Below are 21834 nucleotides of genomic sequence, written 5' to 3' on the forward strand. Positions count from 1 at the left end.
TCCAAACTAACCGCCTTCAGTAGTCACCTCATTGAGTTTACCTGTGTGTAATGTATTCTCATTTTAACTGGAATTGTTCTGTGATTCCCTCTGATCACTGGTGTCCAAATCAGCCATATTAGAGTAGAGACACATCTAGAACTGGCAGTATGTCGTCCTTTCAGGAATGTTTAAACCAAGGTTGGGTTTTAAAAAATACCTCAAACTTTGAACTTCTTAAAAAGCATGGTTTAACCTGTTACAATAGAAAGACTATTGTGCAACTCTGAACCTCCCATGAAATGGTCATTCATCTAAAGCAGGGGTCTGAAAATCCAGTCCTCGAGCAGGTCAACAACCCTGGACATATGAGACTGCGTCACATTGGAGCAGCTTACAATGGAGCAGTTAAAGTCTGGAGAACCTAAACCAAAATGAGAATTTGTGAGACCCTGATCTAAAGCAACAGATATTAAATCAGAGAGGCAGCCAGGTGCTGCAAAATCTGAAAAGAGGGCAAATATGAGATGGAAACTCTTCCTTAGCAAGAAAGAAAAGAATAAGAAAACAAATTAATCACACTTTGAGGTCTGTGTCTATCACATAAAATTTAGCCAAAATGTGGGAATCTTTGAATATATCTCCATAATGATGAAACATGGTGGTGGTAGCATCATGCTTTGGGTAAGCTGGTAAGAGATGAAAGAAAACCTGTCAGGAGCTGCAGAAGACTGGAGGCTGGGGTCAAAGTTCACCTTCCAGCAGGTCAACAACCCTAGACATATGAGACGGCGTCACATTGGAGCAGCTTACAATGGAGCAGTTAAAGTCTGGACCTAAACCAAAATGAGAATTTGAAAACTGATGTTCATAAAACATCGACTTTGACAAAGTTGAGCTATTTTGCAGAGAAAGGAGGGCAGAAATGTCATCTGTAGATGATCAAAGCTGGACCACAAAAAACTAGAAACTGTAATTACAGCAAAATTATGTGGTGAAATGAAAATATATGCTGCACTTCAGATTTGCAAAGAATATTAAAAATTATTTAATTATTCACCACTTTGTGTTTATCTATCACATAAAATCCCCAAAAGTGTGGGAATCGCGTTTGCAGAGCAGGAGGGAAGCATCACTGATACTTGCTCAAAAACAATCATTATGCAAATTTACAGAAATAAATTTACAGATAAATTTGTAAATTTACAAATATATTCTTCTTTTTCATTATGCACTTCACCTCCAAAGTCCTTTGATTGTCAAATTGGTTGGAACTTCTGAAGCAGATGAAGAGACAAAACAAAAGGGTTTTTTTTTCATTTTTTTATTTTCTTTGAAAAAAAGAGGAAAAATTTATCAAATCTGAACAAGTCGCCATGTTGCTATCATGAAATAATGCAGGGATACAAGGTTGCTTTGAAATGATGCCCTACGTAAAAAATATATTTTTCTTTCCCTCATACACACACACGCATGACTTGAAAGTCTCCTCTTCAACCTGAAAATTTTTTGGGGGGGATTTGGGGATCAACTCTTTCAACGAGGTCATACCGTAAAGTCGAGAAATGTCTGAAGATTTGGGCGAGGAAAAAAATGGCCAATACTAAACCTCAGTGGAAATGTCTGACTTTAGGTTGCGACTCCAACCTGACTTTTTTTCTTTAATGTACTTAAATATACAGTTTCCGTCGTCTAGAGTAACAAATGTCTCCTTTTACAAGCTCATTCAATTTTTAGGTGGGAAAACAAATAGAAACAGACTTGGCAGTAAAAAAGAAAAAAGAACAGAAGAAAAGAAAAGAAAAAGAGAAAAGAAAAGTCAGATTGTGGGTAAGAAAAACGCACCAGTGGGTATGCGGAAGAAATGATGGGTAGACTAAAAGCAGCAAAATTTACATCGTTTAAAAATGCTTTAAAAAAGATTGCTGAGCACAAATGATGTTTAGAGCTCTGAAAATGAAAATTGAAATTCAAAGCAAATCGTGTCAAGCTCATAAAAACACTGTAATATTAATCTATTTACATCTATATACAATGCAACTCATAAATGTTTTACATTAAAAATATTTTAGTCAAATAAACAAACCATAAGAACTGGGCAGACCAGGATTTACAAATTCAAGAAATGGTTTTAACATTTTCATCTTAAAGTCTGAAAATCTGGAGGCTCCGTTCGGTCCGGTTCCAGCTCTTTGGGGGTTTTAGTCCACAGCTCTATCATGGCAGTGCTTCAAAGGTGGTTTCAAACGCCGGCTGTGTTTCTCCGTCCTTCAGGGGAATTTATTCTTCAACGAGCGTAACTTGGAGCTGACCGGCCGCCACCTCAGTCATCTCGAGGAGAAAAGCCGACTGGTTGCTGTAGTGTTGGATGATGTTGTCGTCCATGTTGACCAATATTCTACAAGATAATGAAAAAAAAGGCGTATTTAAAAAACAACAACATCTAAAAGGAGCCAATCTTTGTAGTTTTTTCTAAACAACACACAGTGTCTGTTTCTGTGAACATGTTTTCATTGAAATCATCTTCTGTTTGAGTTCTAGGTAAGAAACATGGCCTCTGTCAGCCTTTAAGTGTTTGATGCTTTAATGCGCCAGCTACCCTGCGGCTCACGCACACCGCCTGCAGGGACTGCACTGATTGAAGGTAGCAGTAAAAAAAAGGGAGTGAGCTGCTGGGAGAATGTAACCCAACCTGTTAGCTTGGCTGTTTCCCCCACTGATAGCTGCCAGCAAGAGGTGGGAAAAAAACCCAGAGGTGTTCCAGCTCATCTAAGCAGGTCACAAGTTAAGGACTTCATATCTGCCCTGGCGTCACGCAGGAAAAGCACCCAGATTAACGTAGGTTTAAAAACCAACAGCCTCTGATGAGTTCATGTTTTTCTGACTCAGCTCAGTGTGAAAGACATTTTTATATTAATTCAAATGGTTCAGATTCAGTAAAAACTACGTGATCTTTGTCGATAAGTTGATAGGCAACATTTAGCTTGTGACCTGAAGCCCTGAGGCCTTCATTGAGAAAGGATCGCTTCAAATAGTACTTCCTGATGTTCCAACAAGATACAGTTGTGAAAACATCAATACCTGCTGATGACTCATCTGCACTACCTGAGAAATCTTTTCATCTGCTGCCTTCTTGTAAAGGAGCGACAATTAAAACATTCCACAGGTGAAGCCAAAGCTACCGACCCGGTCTGTCGGCATGAAGAGGATAAAGCCAGAAACGAAGCCCTGAGCATTCGCATCCAGGTCAGTTCCTTTTACATCACCCAAGACTCAGAAACTCACCCTCGTTTGCATTTTTTGCAGATTCGCCCAATGGTGTCTTTTTGCAAGCCGTACTTTTCAGAAATCTGAGGAGAGAAAGGTGAATAGATGAAAGTGAGCGTGAGCTCTTGCTCAGAGAAAGATAATACACTTGTGAAAAGAGGAAGACATCAACGAACGTCTTCATTTGATACTTACAGCTTCTCGCAGGCCTGACAGCGTCGGCGAGCTGAGCATGAGCGCGTCGAACACTTCTTCAGTCCCGGTTCTCACGTATAGCAGGACTAACAGAGCAAGAGAGACACAATGAGCACCAAGAAAAACAAAAAACACTTCTTATAGCGCGTAGGCATGGGCTGGTTCAGAACAAACAGTTTAAAATAAAACTGGCTCTCCTAATTTATAGATCTGCCCCTCCTGCACCTGTTGCTGGCTTAAAGAAGGGTACAACACCTTTCCTTACTTTTTAAAGAAGAACTAAAAGTTGTTTAAAAATAGCTCTGATTGTGAAAAACAGAAAGCCGTGCTGTTAAAAAACAAAAAGAGGTGTGACAGTGTGCCACACATAACTGTTATTAAGATTTCATTTTTAAGAACTACCACTAGCAAGTTATGAGCTAACCAATTAAATAATTAGTCTCTAGATAAAATGTTCTATCCAAACTTTTATGCCATTGGTGTAAATTATATACTGCCACCATTTAAATAAACTTAAGGTAATTTCAGCAGAATGAATTAGCATTGTTATGTTTGGCTGTATTTCTCTTTCAGATATTAGAAAACTGCATTTTGCTTCTGCTCTTTTCATTAAGAGCAGAGTAATGGTTCTACTGGAGATGTTTTACTGCCCACTGTCGCCACATGCTTGCTCAGGCGGACTTTCTTATAATGAGGACTTTTTAAAAAATTAGAACTATAAACCGACTTTACTGCATTTTATTATAACTAAGTATGAACTGGAATGCATGTGTTTGAATCCATATGACTGGATTGTAATGGACTAATCTGATAATATCTTTCTGGATGTGAATTGAATCAGTTTGTCTTTTAAAGGGCACCAGATTATATTTTTTGTACATCAATGATAGATATATATATGTCAAACTAAATTGAACTGAATAAACTGAATGAAATTAAAAAGTATAGCGTGTTGTTGCACACTGCCAGTTGCTAGCAGAAATAAGGCCAATGAACGTTTGCTTTCATAATAAAAATAGAAATTTGGTTAAATGGAAAAATGGTGTGAAAACTAGAGAATCACATCATTTCAGTTAACATGATGCTGTTTTATAGTTGGTAAGGTAAGAGCGTCATTGCATCATGAACAGTAAGAACATGCAGTTTTGTACTAAACTTAGCAGGAATAGAAAAGAAAAGAAAGAACGTAAAGACAACCTTCTCCAGGAGGCTAATGCCTTTCAAAAAAGCTATTCTTCCACTTGAAGGAAATAGTTTCTAAAATCAAATTTCCAAAATATGCGTATTGATTCACATGATTAATTTAGAAAATTCCTACTTGTTGGATTTTGGCCATTAGTGTTGCAATTTAAAAAAATTTTCTCTCTCTTTTTGTGTCTTGTACCTAATTTTACACTAAATTTTTATTGATATTGCCTCATTTGTGTTAACCATCACTGTAAAAATAAACCAATAAGCTAAATTAAAAAAAAATAAAAAAGTTTTATTGGCTCTAGTGGCCTTTATTTGATAGGTAATTGACAGGAAGGTGGGTAATGAGAGAGGGGGTAAAACATGCGGCAAAGGTCGCCAGGCCAGGAATCGAACCTGTGATGGCCGCGTCAATATGTGGATTGTGCTTAACCCCTGCACCACCACAGCACAGCCCTGACCAATAAACTAACTAATGTGGGAAATTCCAAGTATCACGATCAAAGTAAAGTGTTCCTAATGGCATTAATTTGGCAGCATTAACACCATGATATTGATGGTTTTCCTTAAGGTCATCCCAGCGTGAGAACCTGAGCCAGCCCACGGCTGCATCGGGATTGTTTTTAATGTTCTACCTCTTTGTGGGTCTTCTCTGCGTGTCTGTTTGTTGGGTGGAGAACCATTCTGCTCTCTGTCTGGATACAGCCTCTTCAGACAACTCCTGCCAACACAAAACCAACAGCCACGTCAGACAAAAGCAACCGGCTGATGGAAAGGTGACAGACATTCACAGGATAATGTGTTTTTTTTACTTTTTTTGGAGTGTTTTTACATGCGCTTACCTTTCAATGTCATCCATAGGAGTGGCCTGCTGAGACAATGGAGAGGAGAAGAAAGATCTGATTAGATGCAGCTGCACTGATAAAGACGTTGCCTAATGTCCTTCATGAAAAATAAAACAAAACATTTTATCATTGCTTGAAGTGTTTATTTCCCATGACCTCTAGCAGAGCCACACTGACGTGGACACTGATGAGGAGAGGCAGATAGCACCATCATACCCCAATCACACCATTCAATCAGCTATCCTCTTCTTTCTAACTTTAGTTATTCTGAATCTGAAATGTTTTGCATTTTAAAGGCATTTGGCATCTTAATAATCTGATATTTACTGGCTCCTATATAAACTCTACAACGTGCCCATGTAAAGCTTAGAGACTGTGGGAAAGCTGGCCTGTCTGAACAGCTCTCTAACCACTGTGTTGTTGTAGCTCTGATGAGTGAAGGACATGTAAAAAAAAAACAGATGAGGGCGACGTGCGGCGGATCGACCTGGGGATGTTACCCTGGCTGTCTGCGTGCTTTCTTTCAAGCCCCCATGGCTCAGACGCCACATGTTCAGGCTGTCGATGCTTGAACTTGTGCCTGGTTTCGACTCCAATTAGCTTATCTGATGCAAAGCCTGTGTTTAGCTTCACTTTCACTGGTATTATTAACATCGCCGCCCCACTTCCTCCCGTTTCCCAAGCCCACCCCCATCCTTGCATACTTTCCCACAGTTTTTTCCCTGCTTCGCTCGTGCCTATCCCATCACCTGCAGGGCTGTGCATGCAGACAAGAGCGGTTATTAACGAGGGGCTTACCATGCGCTGTAAGCTGGTGAGGTGTGCCTCTGGGATGAAGAGAACTGGCTGAGTGACGAGGTCGTCTAGAGTTTTGAAGAAGGTGCACTCAGAGCCGATGGAGCTCCTCACAACAGACTTGGCTGCAAACAAACCAAGAGATTCAACAAAGTGAGCTTATCATTCATTGGATAGTGCAATAATTAGGCCTGTTACAACATCAAATTTTGCAAATTGTCCCACAAGTTACTCTGATAAATGATAACACTGTAGTTTTGAGACCATTTTTAAGTAACATAATTGTTAACTTTAAATTCTAATACACTGAAACTGGAAGACATTTCACATATCCCAAATAAATAAACCAAACAACAAATAAAATTAATTATAAGACGTTTATCATCCAGTTTTTAAGTAGAAAAACACTAAATTATGCAACTGGAAATTATTGCACTTGTTTTAGTTTATTATGCGATTAATCAATTTATTGCAACAGGACTAGTAGTAATAATCCCTTTATTTTTTTTTTTAAATGCTCACCATGTGCATCATTAGTGTTCTTTCCCCTCCTCTTGGATCTCTTCTTCTCCTCATCACGCATTTTCCTCTCTGCACCCTGCAGACACGCAAACAGGAGGTTACAATAATGGCACGGATCCCACAAATACCTGTTTTACATCGCTTATGGAAAAACAGTGAATGAATCTGAGTGGATTACCTTATCGCAGAAAATCTTGACCTGGCAGGCAGCTCTGTGGATGAGCTGGTTGTTTCCTGAGCTGAAGTCGTAGGTGTCGATCTGCAGGTTCAGAGGAAGGCCCTTCACCCCTTTCTGAGAGGAGAAGTCGGTGCTCAGGGAGTTTATACCAATGTAAATCTGAGGAGAAAGGAGAAGAAAAGATTTTAAATCCCTTTTTTGTTCTTCATGTGAATTATTTAGAAAGTTAAATTGAACAAGAAAATGAGAACTTTTCCTTCTTTTTCCTGAGGAGACTTCAGTTCGAATGAAAACAAGAACACCTGCAGCACTTTTTTTTTATTTCTAAGTAGTTATCTTTTCGTCTCCCACACTAATGCCCAATTGGAGCAGGTTTATGGGCCCCACCTGACACCTCAGGGGCCAGCAGAGAGGCTCAGTCTGCTGGAGATTGACAGGGAAATGGCATATTTTACATTCCTGCTGTGCCTCTTCAGCCGCTCCTTATTCTTTTTTCTGTTTTGTTTTACTGGCAGCGTTTCCTTTGCTCTGCCGTTCAACATGTCAGCTAACGTATCTCCTTTAACTTTCTCGGCTAACGCATCTCACGACAGCAGAGAAACCATGCAGGCATTAGGACAAGGTACCGTCTTTACCTTTGCCTCCTCGTTGGGGTTCCACACGAAGGAGAAAGCGTTGAAGGCCACCTCCTCCAAGTTGCTGATGCCACTGAACACTTCTTTGTAGTCGGCTGTGTGAAGTTAAGAAATATAAATATTTTAAAACCTTACAAGCTAAAAGTTTCTCAAAATTATTGACAAATAAGGCCTCTAACTCGTATTTTAAAACCGTCCATGCATGTTTTGGTAATTGTATGTTCCCATCAGAAAAAAATTAAAAAGCAAGTGTTTTTTTTTTTTTACAAACTGTTACCTTCCTAAAATAATGACCTACCGCTATGTCATTTTTTTGCCAAAAGATGATTTAAGCAAAAAAAGTGTCTTACAATATTATTTTATGAACGTGACAATAAATAAAATAAAGTGTATATAGCTCCCCCTAAATCAGGGGTGTCAAGCTCCAGTCCTCAAGGGCCGGTGTCCTGGAGTTTTTAGATGTGCCACAGGTACAAAACACTGGAATGAAATGGCTTAATTACCTCCTCCTTGTGTAGATCAGTTCTCCAGAGCCTTGCTAATGACCTAATTATCCTATTCAGGTGTGGTGCAGCGGAGGCATATCTAAAAGTTGCAGGACAGCGGCCCTTGAGGACTGCAGTTTGACACCCCTGCCCTAAATGTTACAGAACAAGATGGTCACAGAATTTCCACACTTTCTTTGTGCTACATAAGTTTTCAACAGGAAAAAGTTCCTTTTTGATTGTTGTTGTTGATTTCAGAAACCAAAAACATGCACGGACTCATTTGTGTGTCATAAATCTCTCCATTTTTATTACCAAACGATGAAAAAACACTTTGGCCAAAAAATTACTTACCTACAGGCGGCACAATTTACACTATTTTTTTTTGCTAGCAGTTTTATTTCACATATCGTTACTTTCCTGAAATAAAGGTCTGAGTCATTTATTGCCAAACAATGAATTAGACAAAAAAAAAATTAAAATTACTTATTTTAGGTGACAATATGTTAAAAGAAAACTGCTAGCAAAGAAGAAAAGATAGCGTAAATAGCTCCCCCTATAGGTCAAAGTTTATAATTGTCACATAATTTGCACACTTTCTCTTTGCCACTTATTTTTTCAACAGGAAAAGAAAGTATATCTTTGATCCAAAAAAAATGTGAAAATGGTTTATAATTTTACTTATTTATTTTGTTTTTTGTTGCTTGTTTTTGAGGAGAAAGTTCAGAAACATGCACGGACTGATCACGCATTTGTGTTTTGGCGTGTGTAAAAATAAAACATACCAATGTCAATAACCCTCTGCTTGACAGTTGGCTGACGCGCGTGCCAGTGGTTCCAGAAGCGGAGCTGCATTTCTGGGCTCTTGTCGTTCTCAAACACAGCCATCACCACCGTCTGCAAATGAGAAAACAGAAATGAGCAGTGAGCAGGCCACATTTTTCAAATGAGCATCTCTGTTTTTACTGAACAACAATGCGTTTCATTCATGACGGGAAATCCTTCTTTTCTCCTCTGATTTTCCTGGCAAACAAAAGAGTAGTGAGAATGCCACACCTTCTCCCCTCCTTGCTCTGTCTTTCTATTAACACAGCCGAGCTGAGCTCTCCTCCACTCTAGCCCCATTTAACTGCCATAGAAACAAATTGTATGGCACCATCCCTGTCCGCAGGCTGTCAGCAGGGCATTAGTCACCGACGGAGCTGGCTTCCAGGGAGGGACAAACTTTTGGGAAGGGCTCATTTGGCAACACAGAAATAAAATAAGAATAATAGGCTACCTGTTCCTCCAACACTTAGGGGAAAAAATACCACAGTAGTCTTTACATAAAGCCGAACAAAACTTTGTGGAAATGTTTTTTAATATAATGACTCACTCACCTTGACTTTGGTGGAGGTGAGGCAGGCGCTGCTGTCAACTCCCTGCAGAGAGATGGGGTAGAACTGGCCTTTGTTCAGGTAGACCATCGGCAACTCGCTGGACTTGTGCGGCAAAGCAGCAGGAGACCCGAGGGCAAACTGGAAGTCGTTCCTGGGCCTCTCCGGAGAGGAGCTGGCGTACGAGTAGACGGGGCTGGAGTGGCTTTCAGGAAACGGATCGCTATATGGAAGAGTCTGAACCCCACACAGCGCAGATATGTTAGTGAAAACACTTAAAGGTACAACAAAGATTCAACTTTCAAACAATGGCGGCTGGCTTACTTCAGCGCTGGGGTCAGCGAACGCAGCGTGGTCTGGCCACTTCTGCATCAGGTCAAAGATGCTGCTGAGCTCCTGCTTGTCGCACGTGTCTGTGACGCTGCTCAGGGTGGCGTACGTTTCCGAGGAGCTGGGAGCGGAAATGATGGGCTGGGAGAAGATCTGCTTCAGTCCCAGAACCTCCTGAGGGTGGGAGGTGGGAACGATCTCAGAGAGGATCTTCAAGACCGGGTCGTTCATGTTGGTCAGAGTCCTGCTGGGTCAGAAAGAAGCAAAAGTTTAGCAGAGAATCCAGAAACTATGGTTATGTGAGCTAAACATATAAATATAAATAAGCATAATACGAAATACAGAGGCCAAAAATATGAGAAGGAATTTTAACTAATCGTTTTTGTTTTCACACGGTGAAGGTTTTACGAATTGCACAATAACGTGATCCAGTTTGTCTAAATGGGGAAGTTTTTCACAATTTAGTGTCAATAAAACCTCAGAAATCCTTTTTGTCAATAAATTTAAAGTTTCGTAAATTGCTGTTCATTAGAGAATAATTTATTCTCAACTTAACTAAAGATAATTAAGGATATCCCTTTAATTTACCATGTGACAACTTGTGGTTTGGCATCTTGATGAGGAATTATATGAATAATTTCTTATATTTTTTACAATAATTTTGTTGCAGTGTCTTCTGTTTTGTATTTAATCTATAATATTTGTGTAGTTTTGCCATTTTAATCTTGTCTTGTATAACCTGATTGCTTTTAGCTACACAAATTACTCATTGTTCTGGGCAACAGAGGAAAAATAGCCTTCTTTAACAGAAATGTTAATTATTGGGCTCTATTTCTGCCAAATACATTTCAGATTAAGTGCAAAATATAAACTTCAACAATGTTAGCCAGCAGTGGTCCATATTTTCTTAAATTTGCTTGGAAGGGTTGCACTTCCACTTAGCTGAAAACACAATTAATTTAAAGAAACCTTGAACTGACAAACCCTTTGCCACCCCTTGTTAGCATAAAGCCCTGGGTGGAGAGCCACATCTCCTACATCAAAAAGCACCACTGAATGCGAGTGAAGATGGCGACACGTGCAGCAGCTAGAGCGCCAAAAGCTGCCTGCAGAACAGCAGGCTTTGCATCTGGGTGGGAACTGTTTGTTTCTTAATCCGGGCCTTCTTTCCCCGGCCCTGTGTTTGCATTTCTCCATTGAAAAGGTTTGAGGGGACAACACTGCGCCCCGTCAGTGGCCTTTTCTCAGCCACCTCAGGAGGAGCAAGGAGCAGCAGCAACCTGTTGTGAAACTGTCAGAAAGGCAGACAATGATGGAGAAAGCTTCTGTGAATGGAAGGGCTGGAGACAATAATCCCTCCCGCTCTGTTTGGCTACGGGATTACCCACTCATGAGTTTATGACCTCCGAAAGACCTGCCATTTTTCCTTTATGAATTATGACTGTCATAAGTTTCATCAAGAGAGAAGAGAATAAATACACGGATTAAATTTCTTAAGGTCAAACGAAGAACTGTTTCTCACAGACAATGTATGTTTTTTAGGATTTAATTGTGGACTTCTTTGGAATTCTGGGGGAAAATTTGGGAATTCTGTAAAATTCAGCTGACCTCTCTGTTGGCTTGCAGATGTTGCGGTTGAAGGCAGCAGCTTTCTGCTCTTTCTAGTTGTGGAAAAGAAGAAAATAAAAAAATATTAAATAAAAACATCAAAATAATCTGAAATTAATTTATTAAGGTGTGAAAATTCTTAATTTTTTTTACCCTGCACTGTTCCTGAAGAATTGTTAAGGCTGTCATGGGTTCTCCAGGGTTGAGTCTAAACTTCTGCTCCGGGTTGGGGGTGTCCGGGTAGGGCCAGGAGTCCATTACGTAGTTTGTACAATGGTTATAGCTGAAGTTCTCGCTCTGAAAGGCCAGTCCCAGAGTCCTGCAGCAGGAATCAAAGAGTTTAGATTGATTTATTTGAACAAAACGATATAAAAAGTCATGTATTTTCTTGGTGTGAGAGGTTTTGACAGAGCCGAAGTGAGCTGGAGACGAGCTGCGGAGGCTCCTGGGCCTTGAGCACTGTACATACTTGCCCTGTCGCATGGAGGGTTTCGATTGCAAAACCACAGAGCTGAGTAAGAACCCTCAGGAGCCGTAGTGTCAAAAGGGTTCAACAACACATAAACAAGCACGCACATACGCAGGTGTAGCGCTTTGTGGTTTCAAGCATGAACAGGGTAGAAACCACATGCTTAAATCCTATATAAACCTCGTTATTTGCACAAATGCAGTCTGATTTATTTTCTGCTAAAAAGAAGCCAGCATCTACAACCAAGAAACTAGCTGTGCTTTTCCATCTCAGTTGTAAAATAACTAAAGGCTGGGATTGTGAGGATATGACTTGTTTAGAAAGACTCACAGTGACACTGATTTGTAAACAAGCACCCTGCCAGGATAAGCCCCCCAGCCCTCCCCTTCTTTAGTGTGAGTCTGCAGCCACTAATGAACAAACAGCCGCAGTTTAACCTGGATAAACAGTTAATAAAATGTGCTGACAGACACACGAGACCACAGCTTTTCACAGCTACGTCTGAGTCAGAACACAGGGACAAGAAATCCCATTTATGTTGTGACTCCCAGCTAAATTTCAAGTTTGGAAACTGGACTTTTAAACTTAAATTTCTCCCCAACTTGGGTTAAAAACTCCTCCAAATGCTCAGACATGCACCTGCAACAGATAGAATAAACATTCCCGCTCAGACTTATTCTACATTTCACCCAGAAACCAGGACTTGATTTCAGATGAGGTGGGCTCCTGTCTAACGTTTCACCACCGTGTAACTCAATGCATCACATGCTGTCATTGCGCTCCAACACCTCCAGTGGAGATTCTCATTTCCCACAATCCCTTTGTGCTCCGTGGCCCCTAGGTTATCGCCAACACAAGCTGAAACAGACCCACTGCAGTCTCGGATCCAGTAAGTGTGTGTCAGCCTCTGCGCTTTTAATACAACCTGTCCGTATCAATTTTCCCTGTTAAAAATCCCAGTTAAAAAGCAGAAGGATTTTCACATGGGGGTCCCATTGCAAAATAAAAAAAATGGGAAAACAAAGGAAAGTATACACAAACCATTTACAGCACTACTATACTTCTACTTACAAGTACAGTTTTATAAATTAACATTTTAAGGCAAAATATTTAAATAAGTAAACTTACTCAGTCTCTTTGGTCATCTCTCCTGTACCAGTTAGTCTGAACAGGCTCCTTTAGATTTTCACTGTATGTCTGAACTCTTCTCTCCGTGTCAGTCTAGCACAGAAGATCAGACACAGATTAGTCAACTGCAGTGATTTCCTCTGAAAGAGGCCCAGTTTTATGTCATGCCAGAACAGAGTCTGCTTCTCTCATCTGATTGGCTGAAAGCTCTGCAACAGGTGTCTGATAGGACAGGTGGAGGAGGAGACCTGCATGCTCGTGCATGAGAGCGCAGCAGCTAGCAGGTTATTTTGCATGACAATCTCAGGTGGGAGGGTCTTGCATCTCATTAGGTGAATCACAAAAAAAGAGATGGGGAATCAGTCAAGTGTGAAAGGTTTGATAATGACTGAGAGACGGGAACAAAGGCAAGGAGCCTGGCTTTAACATGTCAATAGTTTTTCAGTATCATTTTTCACCTCTACTCTGGCTTTGGTTTCTTTCATTTATTTCTGTTTTGGGAATTGGGGGGAAAAAATAGGTTGTTTTTTCTAAGTTAACCTATTTTTTGTTGTTGCTTCTTAAATTCTATTCCAAACTATCCGGACTGAGGTGAAGGTAGTAAATTAAAACCACCATTTAATCCGTTTTACTGATGAAACAAGCAGGTCTACGTTTAGGGAAAATATCCGCCTCTGTTGGATTATTGGGTTTAGCCTAAACTTGGAATGAAAGAGGAAGCTTTTTAATGTTGCAAAAGATATTTAGTGCACAATAAAACATTCCTTTTTAAATTTAATCCTGAGTTATTCAAGACTCAAGATTACTTTATTGATCCCTGCAAAGAAAATTATTTTGTCCAAAAATAAAATAAAATATAGAGAGTAAAAACAGAATAAAAGCAAATACTATAGCGGGGAAAAACAAGGCAAGTTGTAAGCAGAAAAAGGTTCCCATCCTTTGAATTTGGCACATTGCAACCATAAACTTCAATGAATGTTTGGGATTTTGTGAGATAGTTGGGAAGTGGAAGAACAATTATTACTTAATTCTGATAACTCTCATATTATGGAAGAGCAAAACTGACAAAATAAGAAATAAAATCATAAATATGTATTTAGTTTTCCCTTATCCTTACACATTTGTTGTTGTCAAGAAATGTACATGTTTTGTTTTTCCTTTCCTTCATACCTGTGCTGTCATCCAAAAATGTATATTTTTTTTACTTTTCCTTACATTGTGTGTTTTCGTCAAGAAATGTATATATTTTCTTTTTAATTTCCCCTAAACATGCGTTTTTGTCCAAAAAAAAGTAGATACTTTGTTTTGTCTTTTCCTCATACAAGCCCTCCTTCTTTGGGAATTGCCTCCTCCACTTTTTTTGTATCAGTTGATCACAAGGCAAGGCATTTATTAATATTTATTTGACAGGAGTGTTTGGTTCAGAAATTTGCTTGAGGAGGGAGCGTGAGAATGGCTGGCCGAAATTAGCATTCATAAATCAGATCAACCTTGATTCCAATCCGCGGATATTGGAATATCCAATATCCAATTTGAAACTAACTTCACTGCAGTCGGTAACACAATACAAACACCGGGATAAAGTTTGCTTTGGTCTGTGGCCTGTAAAGATGGCACAGAGCAACTGAGCGAGACCTAAACGCCCCACAACGTCTTACGCAGTGACGTTGGTTCCAAAGCTCTATTGGCCAATAGCAGAGGAGCTGGACATAGAAGGCAGCTCTCCTCATTTACATAACGATGCACACAGAGAAGCAGAAAAAGGAGAGGAGGCAATGCCAAAAGAAGGAGGGCTTGTATAAGGAAAAGACAAAATGAAATATCTACTTTTTTTTTACAAAAACGCATGTTTAGGGGAAAGTAAAATTAATATACATTTTTGAATGACAGCACATGTATAAAGGAAAGGAAAAACAAAACATGTACATTTCTTTACAACAGCAAATGTGTAAGGATAAGGGAAAACTAAATACATATTTATGATTTTATTTCTTATTATTTCAGTTTTGGGCCTCCATATTATCCACCTGCCTTCTGAAATCACATAATTGGTTTATTATATCCATCTCTGTGTAATTTAATCTCATTATAACTCCAGTTTCTCTATTCTTTAGTGAACAAATAGTATCATGAAGACCAAGTAGCACAGCAGACATGTCAGTGGAGTTTTAAGTTGGGTTAGGTTCTAAAACAGTATTTCAGGATTCAAACTGTGCACATTTACAACCCAACCCACAAATATCAACTTAATGGATCAGTAATAAGAAGAAATACTTCAAAAATGCAAAATTTTTAAACATGCAAAGCCTTAATCTTCAATGCAAGTTCGGTCTTTGTTCTAACTAGACAAAGTGGAGTTGTGAGACACTGCAAAGTTTAGAACTAGAAAAAGTTTTATTTATTCACAAATGCACGGATAGATCACACTCACTGATTCGTGTGAAAGTACGAATGGATTGAGATGGGGGTAAAGATGCATACAAATAAAGACAAGTGCTGTTCAGGTTCACAATGACTGCAGTAAAAACTCAAACTGTAGGCAAGCCGGAAAGCTTTGTCCTGCATTTCTGGTTGTCAGGAAATCTTTGCTGACATTTAATTTGTCATAACTCTCCGCTTTAACATAACTGCGTGGGAGCCCCAACACCTGAGGGAATTTGGCGTAGCAACACTTCAATAGCCTAACCACACTCACACACACCCACCATCACCTGCTAAACAAATAAATGCGCAGAAGAAAAAGTATCTTTGCGTTGGGAGAGAAAGAGAAAGAGAAAGAGAAAAAAGTGCAATCATTGTTCTGCGGTACATACCTTTCAACAAGACATAAGTGGTTCATTCTGATCATAATTATTACTCTGCTTTTGGCAAAAGGCATCTTTGTTTTTGCTTAGAGCATTTTCTCACTTTTGCTGCGATATGCTGCCTAATCTGGGTTTAATTTTCCACCGCCCCTCTTTGTGTCTCTTTTGTCTGGAACCCAGGGGCGCTGGGTTTCATTCAGCGCCCCTGTGATTGTGACCTATCAAAAGAGACACAAATTTAAAGGCTTGCCACTGCCTTGTTTTCTTTGGTCCAATACTGATACTAGGACAATATTTACTGCTCATGAATTTTACATGCAACAGTCCACATACAGTATGCAAGAAGTTTTTCTATTAGTTTTAGAGTACTGAAATGTCTCTTCCCAGGAGCAACAGTCATAGGCAACATGTAAAATATACATGAAGCAACCCAGACTTCTCAAAAAATGCTATGTAGTTGCATTTTATTCAAGCTGCAGTGTATAACTTATATGTTTTCTCCATATTTGTTAAAGTCGTCAGCATGTTGTGCCAGTTTGTTATGAGACAGATAATCTGTGAAAACAATCAATCTGATATTTTATGGTCAATGCCCAGCCTTGTATTAAAAAGTGTGAGGTCACAGTGGGTGTTTCGGCATAACTTTTGGACTTTAGGAATTTCCATTCTAAAGCTGTGGTTCTTAATTAATCCTGCATAGATTCAGGATGGTGTCTGCAGAATTCCTCAGAGATTTTGGCCCATTTTTAGATGAGAACATCCTGGATTTGCAGCAGATTGAAATGCATTAACCACCTACATCCCTACCATGTTCAGTCACTGTTTACTATCTTAATGCTCACTTTGAACGTCAGCACTCCTTGATACATGAATGCATTGGCTATTTGTTTAACATGCCATTAAATTGTGTACCTAATAAAGTGGCCAGTTATTGTACATGAAACTTAAGAATGTGGTTTAATTGTGCATTCAGATTTTAGTCAAAAGCCAAAACTTTCAAAGTTCCAAGTTGAAAAATTAAACTGGAATTTCAACCAAATTAAAGAAAAAAGTTCAGATGGAAAAGTTGTAGCAATAAGAAAATACTAAAAAAAGAATTTGGTGTCCTGGTATTAGCTTATAATGGTAACAATGGTTTGTCCTTGAGCTCAGCAGTTAGCATTCTGCTAGTTTTATATCTTTAAACTTGAAACAAGCTACAACTTGAAGTTTTCCAAACACATGCTCCTTGCTGGGATCAGTTACACTGGGAAGTCTCAGAGTTTTCTCCACAGCACCGCTCTGTTTTCTGCTTTCATCAGAACAACTTGTCGCGAAATAAAACACATTTAAAAACTCCGCTCCTTCATTGCTACAGAACCACCGCTTTAAGTTAATTACGCATCGCGTGATGCTTGCTGTCAGAACTTCCTGGTGCTTCATTTATGTTACAAGCAGAATTTTGGTCGTCATCCAAAACCGAATTAAAATCCCCACTGTGCCTTTCGGTTGAAAGAGTGGGCGATAATGGCACCTTCAGCTCGATAATAGTCACACCTGAGGAGCCAAGAGCAAAGAACTCATTTCTGAAACTAAAAAACAAATGCACATAACACTTTATATGACTGAAACGAATAAAAAAACTAAACTAAAAATAAATGCACTTAAAAAATATTTAATTGTAACTTTAAGCTGCAAATGTTGCTTTCAGAGTGTTCTTTCTAAATAGTTGAAGTTGAATTAATCAAATTTATTTTCAGGGAACAAATGGCAAACTAGTTACAATAACCTTTATTAACTTTACTGACAGCAGAGGAAGACATTATCTGATCAAACTCTTGGCCTCAATATTATCAAAGCTGAAATAACAAATCCTTATGTCATCTCTAAAATCATCAACACACCAGAGATTTTAGGTCAAATTTGACATGTGAGAATGACAGGTGAGGTAAAAATGGCTGACCATCAACCTGTTTGACTAAAGCCTAGGAAATTAGGTCCTAAGCTGCCAGAATCCACTGCATGGCAGTTTGCGTGCATTTTCCGCTACACTCAGCTGCACACAAACAGACGTCGGCATCGGCTCCACGCACGACTGCTGCTGAGACGTCTTTATCTTTCCCAACCATTGTCTCCTCCTTCCTCACTCTCCTATTTCCCGCTTACTCTTCCTTTCACCCTCTTTTCCCATCCACCCATTCCCTTGCAACTGTTCAAACAATGGGTCAAAATTAAACACTGACTCGTTTTCTTACACCACAGTTTCAAACAAGACAAAAAAAGAAATAAAATAAAATAAAATAAATGTTTTTTTTTTATTTATTCTTTTATGTATGGCTGATTTTCTGTGTTCACTCCTACATACTAACCATATCTTGGCATCTCTTACTCTACTGTTATCTTTCCATTTGAACTGACCTCTTGTTTTGTCATGAGGGAATTTGTGTTGGAGGTTTAAGACAACAAAATTAGCCCAAGCCATGTTGTGTTCTCTTATTCCTCAAACTTGGAAACTCTGTTTCATGCTAATAAATCTGCCCCTGTTCCAGTAAAAGCCTGTCACGTCAGCAGGAACCTTTCCTTTATTTTATGCTGCTGATAATAAATTCCTACAGTACTTGAACTGTTCATTCTTCACATGGCTTTAGAAAAACAGAAATCACAAGATAGACATTTTCTTCAAATAGTAACATTTAGGAGGCCACATGCATAGAAGCAACATGCGGGTCTGGAGCCAGACATCACTACTGTCATCAACTCCTCGTCCGTGATAAACATCAGCAGAACCGTGAGGCTTTTATTGTGAAATATCACACCACAAATGTTACTCTATATCCATGGAAACGCAAGAGAAACAACAATACAAGCATTGTTTTGAAGATTAACTTACTGCAATGGAACATGTTTATGGAGCAGATAACCTATCATATCTCCCATTTTTTAAATTAAGGTGAGATTTTCAGCTACAGTTTATATAAATATAAAGTAGCAGGTTTTAGTGAGGCAGAAGCTAAACTTTTCCACTTCTGCTGACACATATCAAGCATTATTCAAAAGAAAGACATGTAAAAATAAGAGTGGTAATGACCTGCTTGCTCATATGTACACACCCTTAAGCTAATAGACAATTAAATCATCTTTTTATTCAATTCCAGTTTTTAGAAATTAACATTTAGCAGCATTTATTATAAGGACTTATAAAATTTCAAATACAACAAGTAGGTTTTTACTTGAGATTTAAAGGAAGTCAGTGTTTCAGCTGTTTTACAGTTTTCTGGAAGTTCCATTCCTGAGCTGAAGTCATAATCTGCAAAGATCCTGAAAAGGATCAAGTTATTGTATAAAGACAAGAATCAGGAGAAGATTTCAAAACCCATATCAGTCAAATTGTACAGAAAAAGTCACATTGTGTCTGTAAAAAGCTTTGAAATGATCAATAGTTCTTGTTTTTGACATCATAATAATCGTCCATTTTATCAGAGGGACCAGGGAGCCATATTGAATAAAAACTGATGTCAGCTCTGTTCTATATTTAATTTAAGTAAAATATAGATTTTCTGCTTCTTAAATAGGTTTTAAACTGTTTTTAAAAACTAAACTTTTCATACATTTGCTGGAGTAAAACTTTCACTGTAAAAATGCTTTTGTAAATATTGTAGTAATTTACAGGCAGCTGGAAGTCAGTAAGTTACCGTAGAAAGGGGGATAGTACATTTTTGTTTTCTCTCAAAGTTAGACGCATTTTATTTTCAGATAGAAAATATTGAAGAAACTATTGGAAATCCTCTAAATCATTTAAGGCAACACCTTGTAGACAATAATGAACCCAGAAATTACCAGCACACGTCTGTTCCTTTTGAATTACCAGCACTTTCTTTGGCGTGTCGTCTTGACCACAATCCACAGGATATTTTATCACAATATGTTTTTAAAAGGTGCAATAAGAACTTTTTATAATCACTAAGTTGCACACAGTAACTGCATTTAATCATATTTTCAAATTAACAATTTTTTATTGATGGTCTCGTTGAACAAATAGTGGAAAAAATAGTAAAACCAACAATACAGTTATGAATTGAGCAATATGTAATGGGCAATTTTAAACAGCACTAACTAGAATTTAGGGTGAAAATGATAAATCAAAGTTCTTGTGATAAGAAATCTATCATACGGCAAAACTAAATTAAAACAAAACATGAAACAACAAAAACACAAACATTAGCAGGGCATCATATTAATTTTATTTTTTAAAAACAGCTTTGTTGGCTCGTTTAAGATGAATCTCCAATAATGTGTTGTAATGTGAGTTGTGTGAGCATGTTTGAATGATTTGTTGATCTACCGAGCTGAGGAGAAAGTGCAGGCCTCGTCACTGTTGTCACTTTGTTTGAGCTACACCAGAGAGGCTCCAGGAGTCTCATGAGACTCAAATACCCCCCATCCCACTCAACTGCCCCCTCCTCTTTTCTATTCCCCCCAGAAGGAGGCTGCAGCCACTCCCAGAAACTCTGCATTGCCCCGAGAAAGGGATAAGAGTTAGCAGTGGGCAGGAGATGAGAAACTGCAGAGAGGGTATAAAACATGAATGTTAGCGAGAAAAAGGGTTTAAGGCAGCAGATCCAGCAGCATCTGAGGCATTCAGAGTAAAGTTGAGCGTTTTAGTGGAGGGATGTGAATGCGCTCACTGGCTACGCAGAGAATAAAACACGCCTCAGGCCTGGAGACGTTCCACAGAAACGACGGCGGCATTGCTCAATGGGGGTTTTTTTAGCAATGCAGCTCAATTTTTTATTTATTTATTTTTTTCTCAGTTTTGCTTTAGGCAGAGAAAAACAAACAGTTTCCGGCTGCTTCATCCAACAGCCATAAAATAAAAAAATGAGCATGTAACCTACAAAGGAAACATGCTTTTCAAGCGTAAAAGTATTGCCTCCGTATTACTTTTACTTTTTCTGCATTTTCTCTGCAGTTAGAGCCATTTTGGAAAGGATTGTTGACGTCTGTGTTGTGTTTACAGCCATTCCTTTTGAATCCCAGCACTTTCAAACCCGGCTGTCGGTTTGACCACAATCGACAGGAGTCTGCAGAAAGACATGCAACACAACCGTCTTCGCAAACAACTTAAGATCTGCCGTCTCTATTGGATGAAAGCAGAAACACTCAGAGCTAAAGACACCAAAGCAGAAAGATTACCACGTCTAAATCATCTTCTTTTTGCTGTAACATATATTAGACATTTCACTGAGGCAATCAGAATCAGCTGCTCATCATTAAACTAACTCCAGGGTTTTTCTAAACTGGGCTAAAAAGTAGAAAACAATGCAGAAACAGCCAGTACATCTCATTTAATTTCATTGTATCACCACCACTATGATGATCTGTTTCTTATAGACAGCAGCTGTTGGGACTCATCTACATATCAGGTTTCATCCGGAGCCCAGAGGCCAGTTAAATGCAACCCATCTTAAACGCTGACCTGTGAATACGTATCTGCAGCAAGCAGCAGCGATTACAAACCCTTGAGACATTCCCACGCCTGTTAAATAAGGACAATATTTATAAAAGCATACATAACCAGAGTGAACCATTTACTGCCTGAAGTTACAAATTAGGAGCTTTTGCAGAGATGCTTCTCCAGCCCTCCTGTATTATTATTACTATTATTTCAGCACAATGCAAAAGGTTAAATAGAGAATGGCGACTCTACTAGTATTGTTCATTCTAATATGCAAATTACCAGTCTGGTTATTCCACCAAAGCTATTTTCCTCCAAACAACTGCCTTCTAAATCACTAGAGTCTATTTTCTGTAAATGTGAGAGACGGTTGCATGAAAGCCCCAGCAGATTAACAGTTACTAAAATGCTCAGCCTGGCCTGTCTGCCACCAACAACCATGCCACATTTAAAGGGACTTGAATATTGGAAATATGGTTGAAACCTCCATGATGGTGAATTACTTCTTTATCTTTATGCTTTTTGTGTTTTTTCCTTCTCTTGTCTGTTAATCTTTCTTACATTAAAGCTACAAAGAGTGGAAATTGTTTAAC

General features: G+C 38.9%; 1 protein-coding gene across 4 annotated transcripts; it reads right to left on the bottom strand.

Moving 5' to 3' along the window:
• Positions 1-1509: 1509 nt before the first annotated feature.
• grhl3 (grainyhead-like transcription factor 3) lies at positions 1510-13197 on the bottom strand. Of its 4 annotated transcripts, none has more exons than XM_044142071.1 (15): positions 13004-13197; positions 11560-11725; positions 11407-11459; positions 9793-10042; positions 9472-9705; positions 8878-8989; positions 7608-7702; positions 6973-7131; positions 6795-6870; positions 6276-6397; positions 5475-5500; positions 5268-5353; positions 3442-3527; positions 3265-3329; positions 1510-2377 (listed from the first exon to the last, which is right to left on the bottom strand). In XM_044142071.1, the coding sequence occupies exons 1-15, from the start codon at positions 13018-13020 to the stop codon at positions 2260-2262; spliced, it is 1665 nt and encodes a 554-aa protein (XP_043998006.1). In that variant the 5' UTR covers positions 13021-13197; the 3' UTR covers positions 1510-2259. The 4 variants fall into 4 exon arrangements, with proteins under 4 accessions (XP_043998006.1, XP_043998005.1, XP_043998004.1 ...); XM_044142070.1 differs by having other exon boundaries at positions 5475-5503; positions 13004-13145; XM_044142069.1 differs by having other exon boundaries at positions 9793-10045; positions 13004-13145.
• Between the last annotated feature and the right edge of the window lie 8637 nt (positions 13198-21834).

The sequence above is a fragment of the Gambusia affinis genome, linkage group LG16 (assembly GCF_019740435.1).
Source record: "Gambusia affinis linkage group LG16, SWU_Gaff_1.0, whole genome shotgun sequence".
Classification (NCBI taxonomy): domain Eukaryota; kingdom Metazoa; phylum Chordata; class Actinopteri; order Cyprinodontiformes; family Poeciliidae; genus Gambusia; species Gambusia affinis.

Excerpts from the sequence above, each read along its gene's own strand:
- grhl3 (XM_044142068.1), bottom strand. Across the intron at positions 7,132-7,607 it reads ACCCCAACGAGGAGGCAAAG|ATTTACATTGGTATAAACTC; the intron begins GTAAAGACGGTA and ends CTTTCTCCTCAG. Across the intron at positions 6,871-6,972 it reads TCAAGATTTTCTGCGATAAG|GGTGCAGAGAGGAAAATGCG; the intron begins GTAATCCACTCA and ends GCGTGTCTGCAG.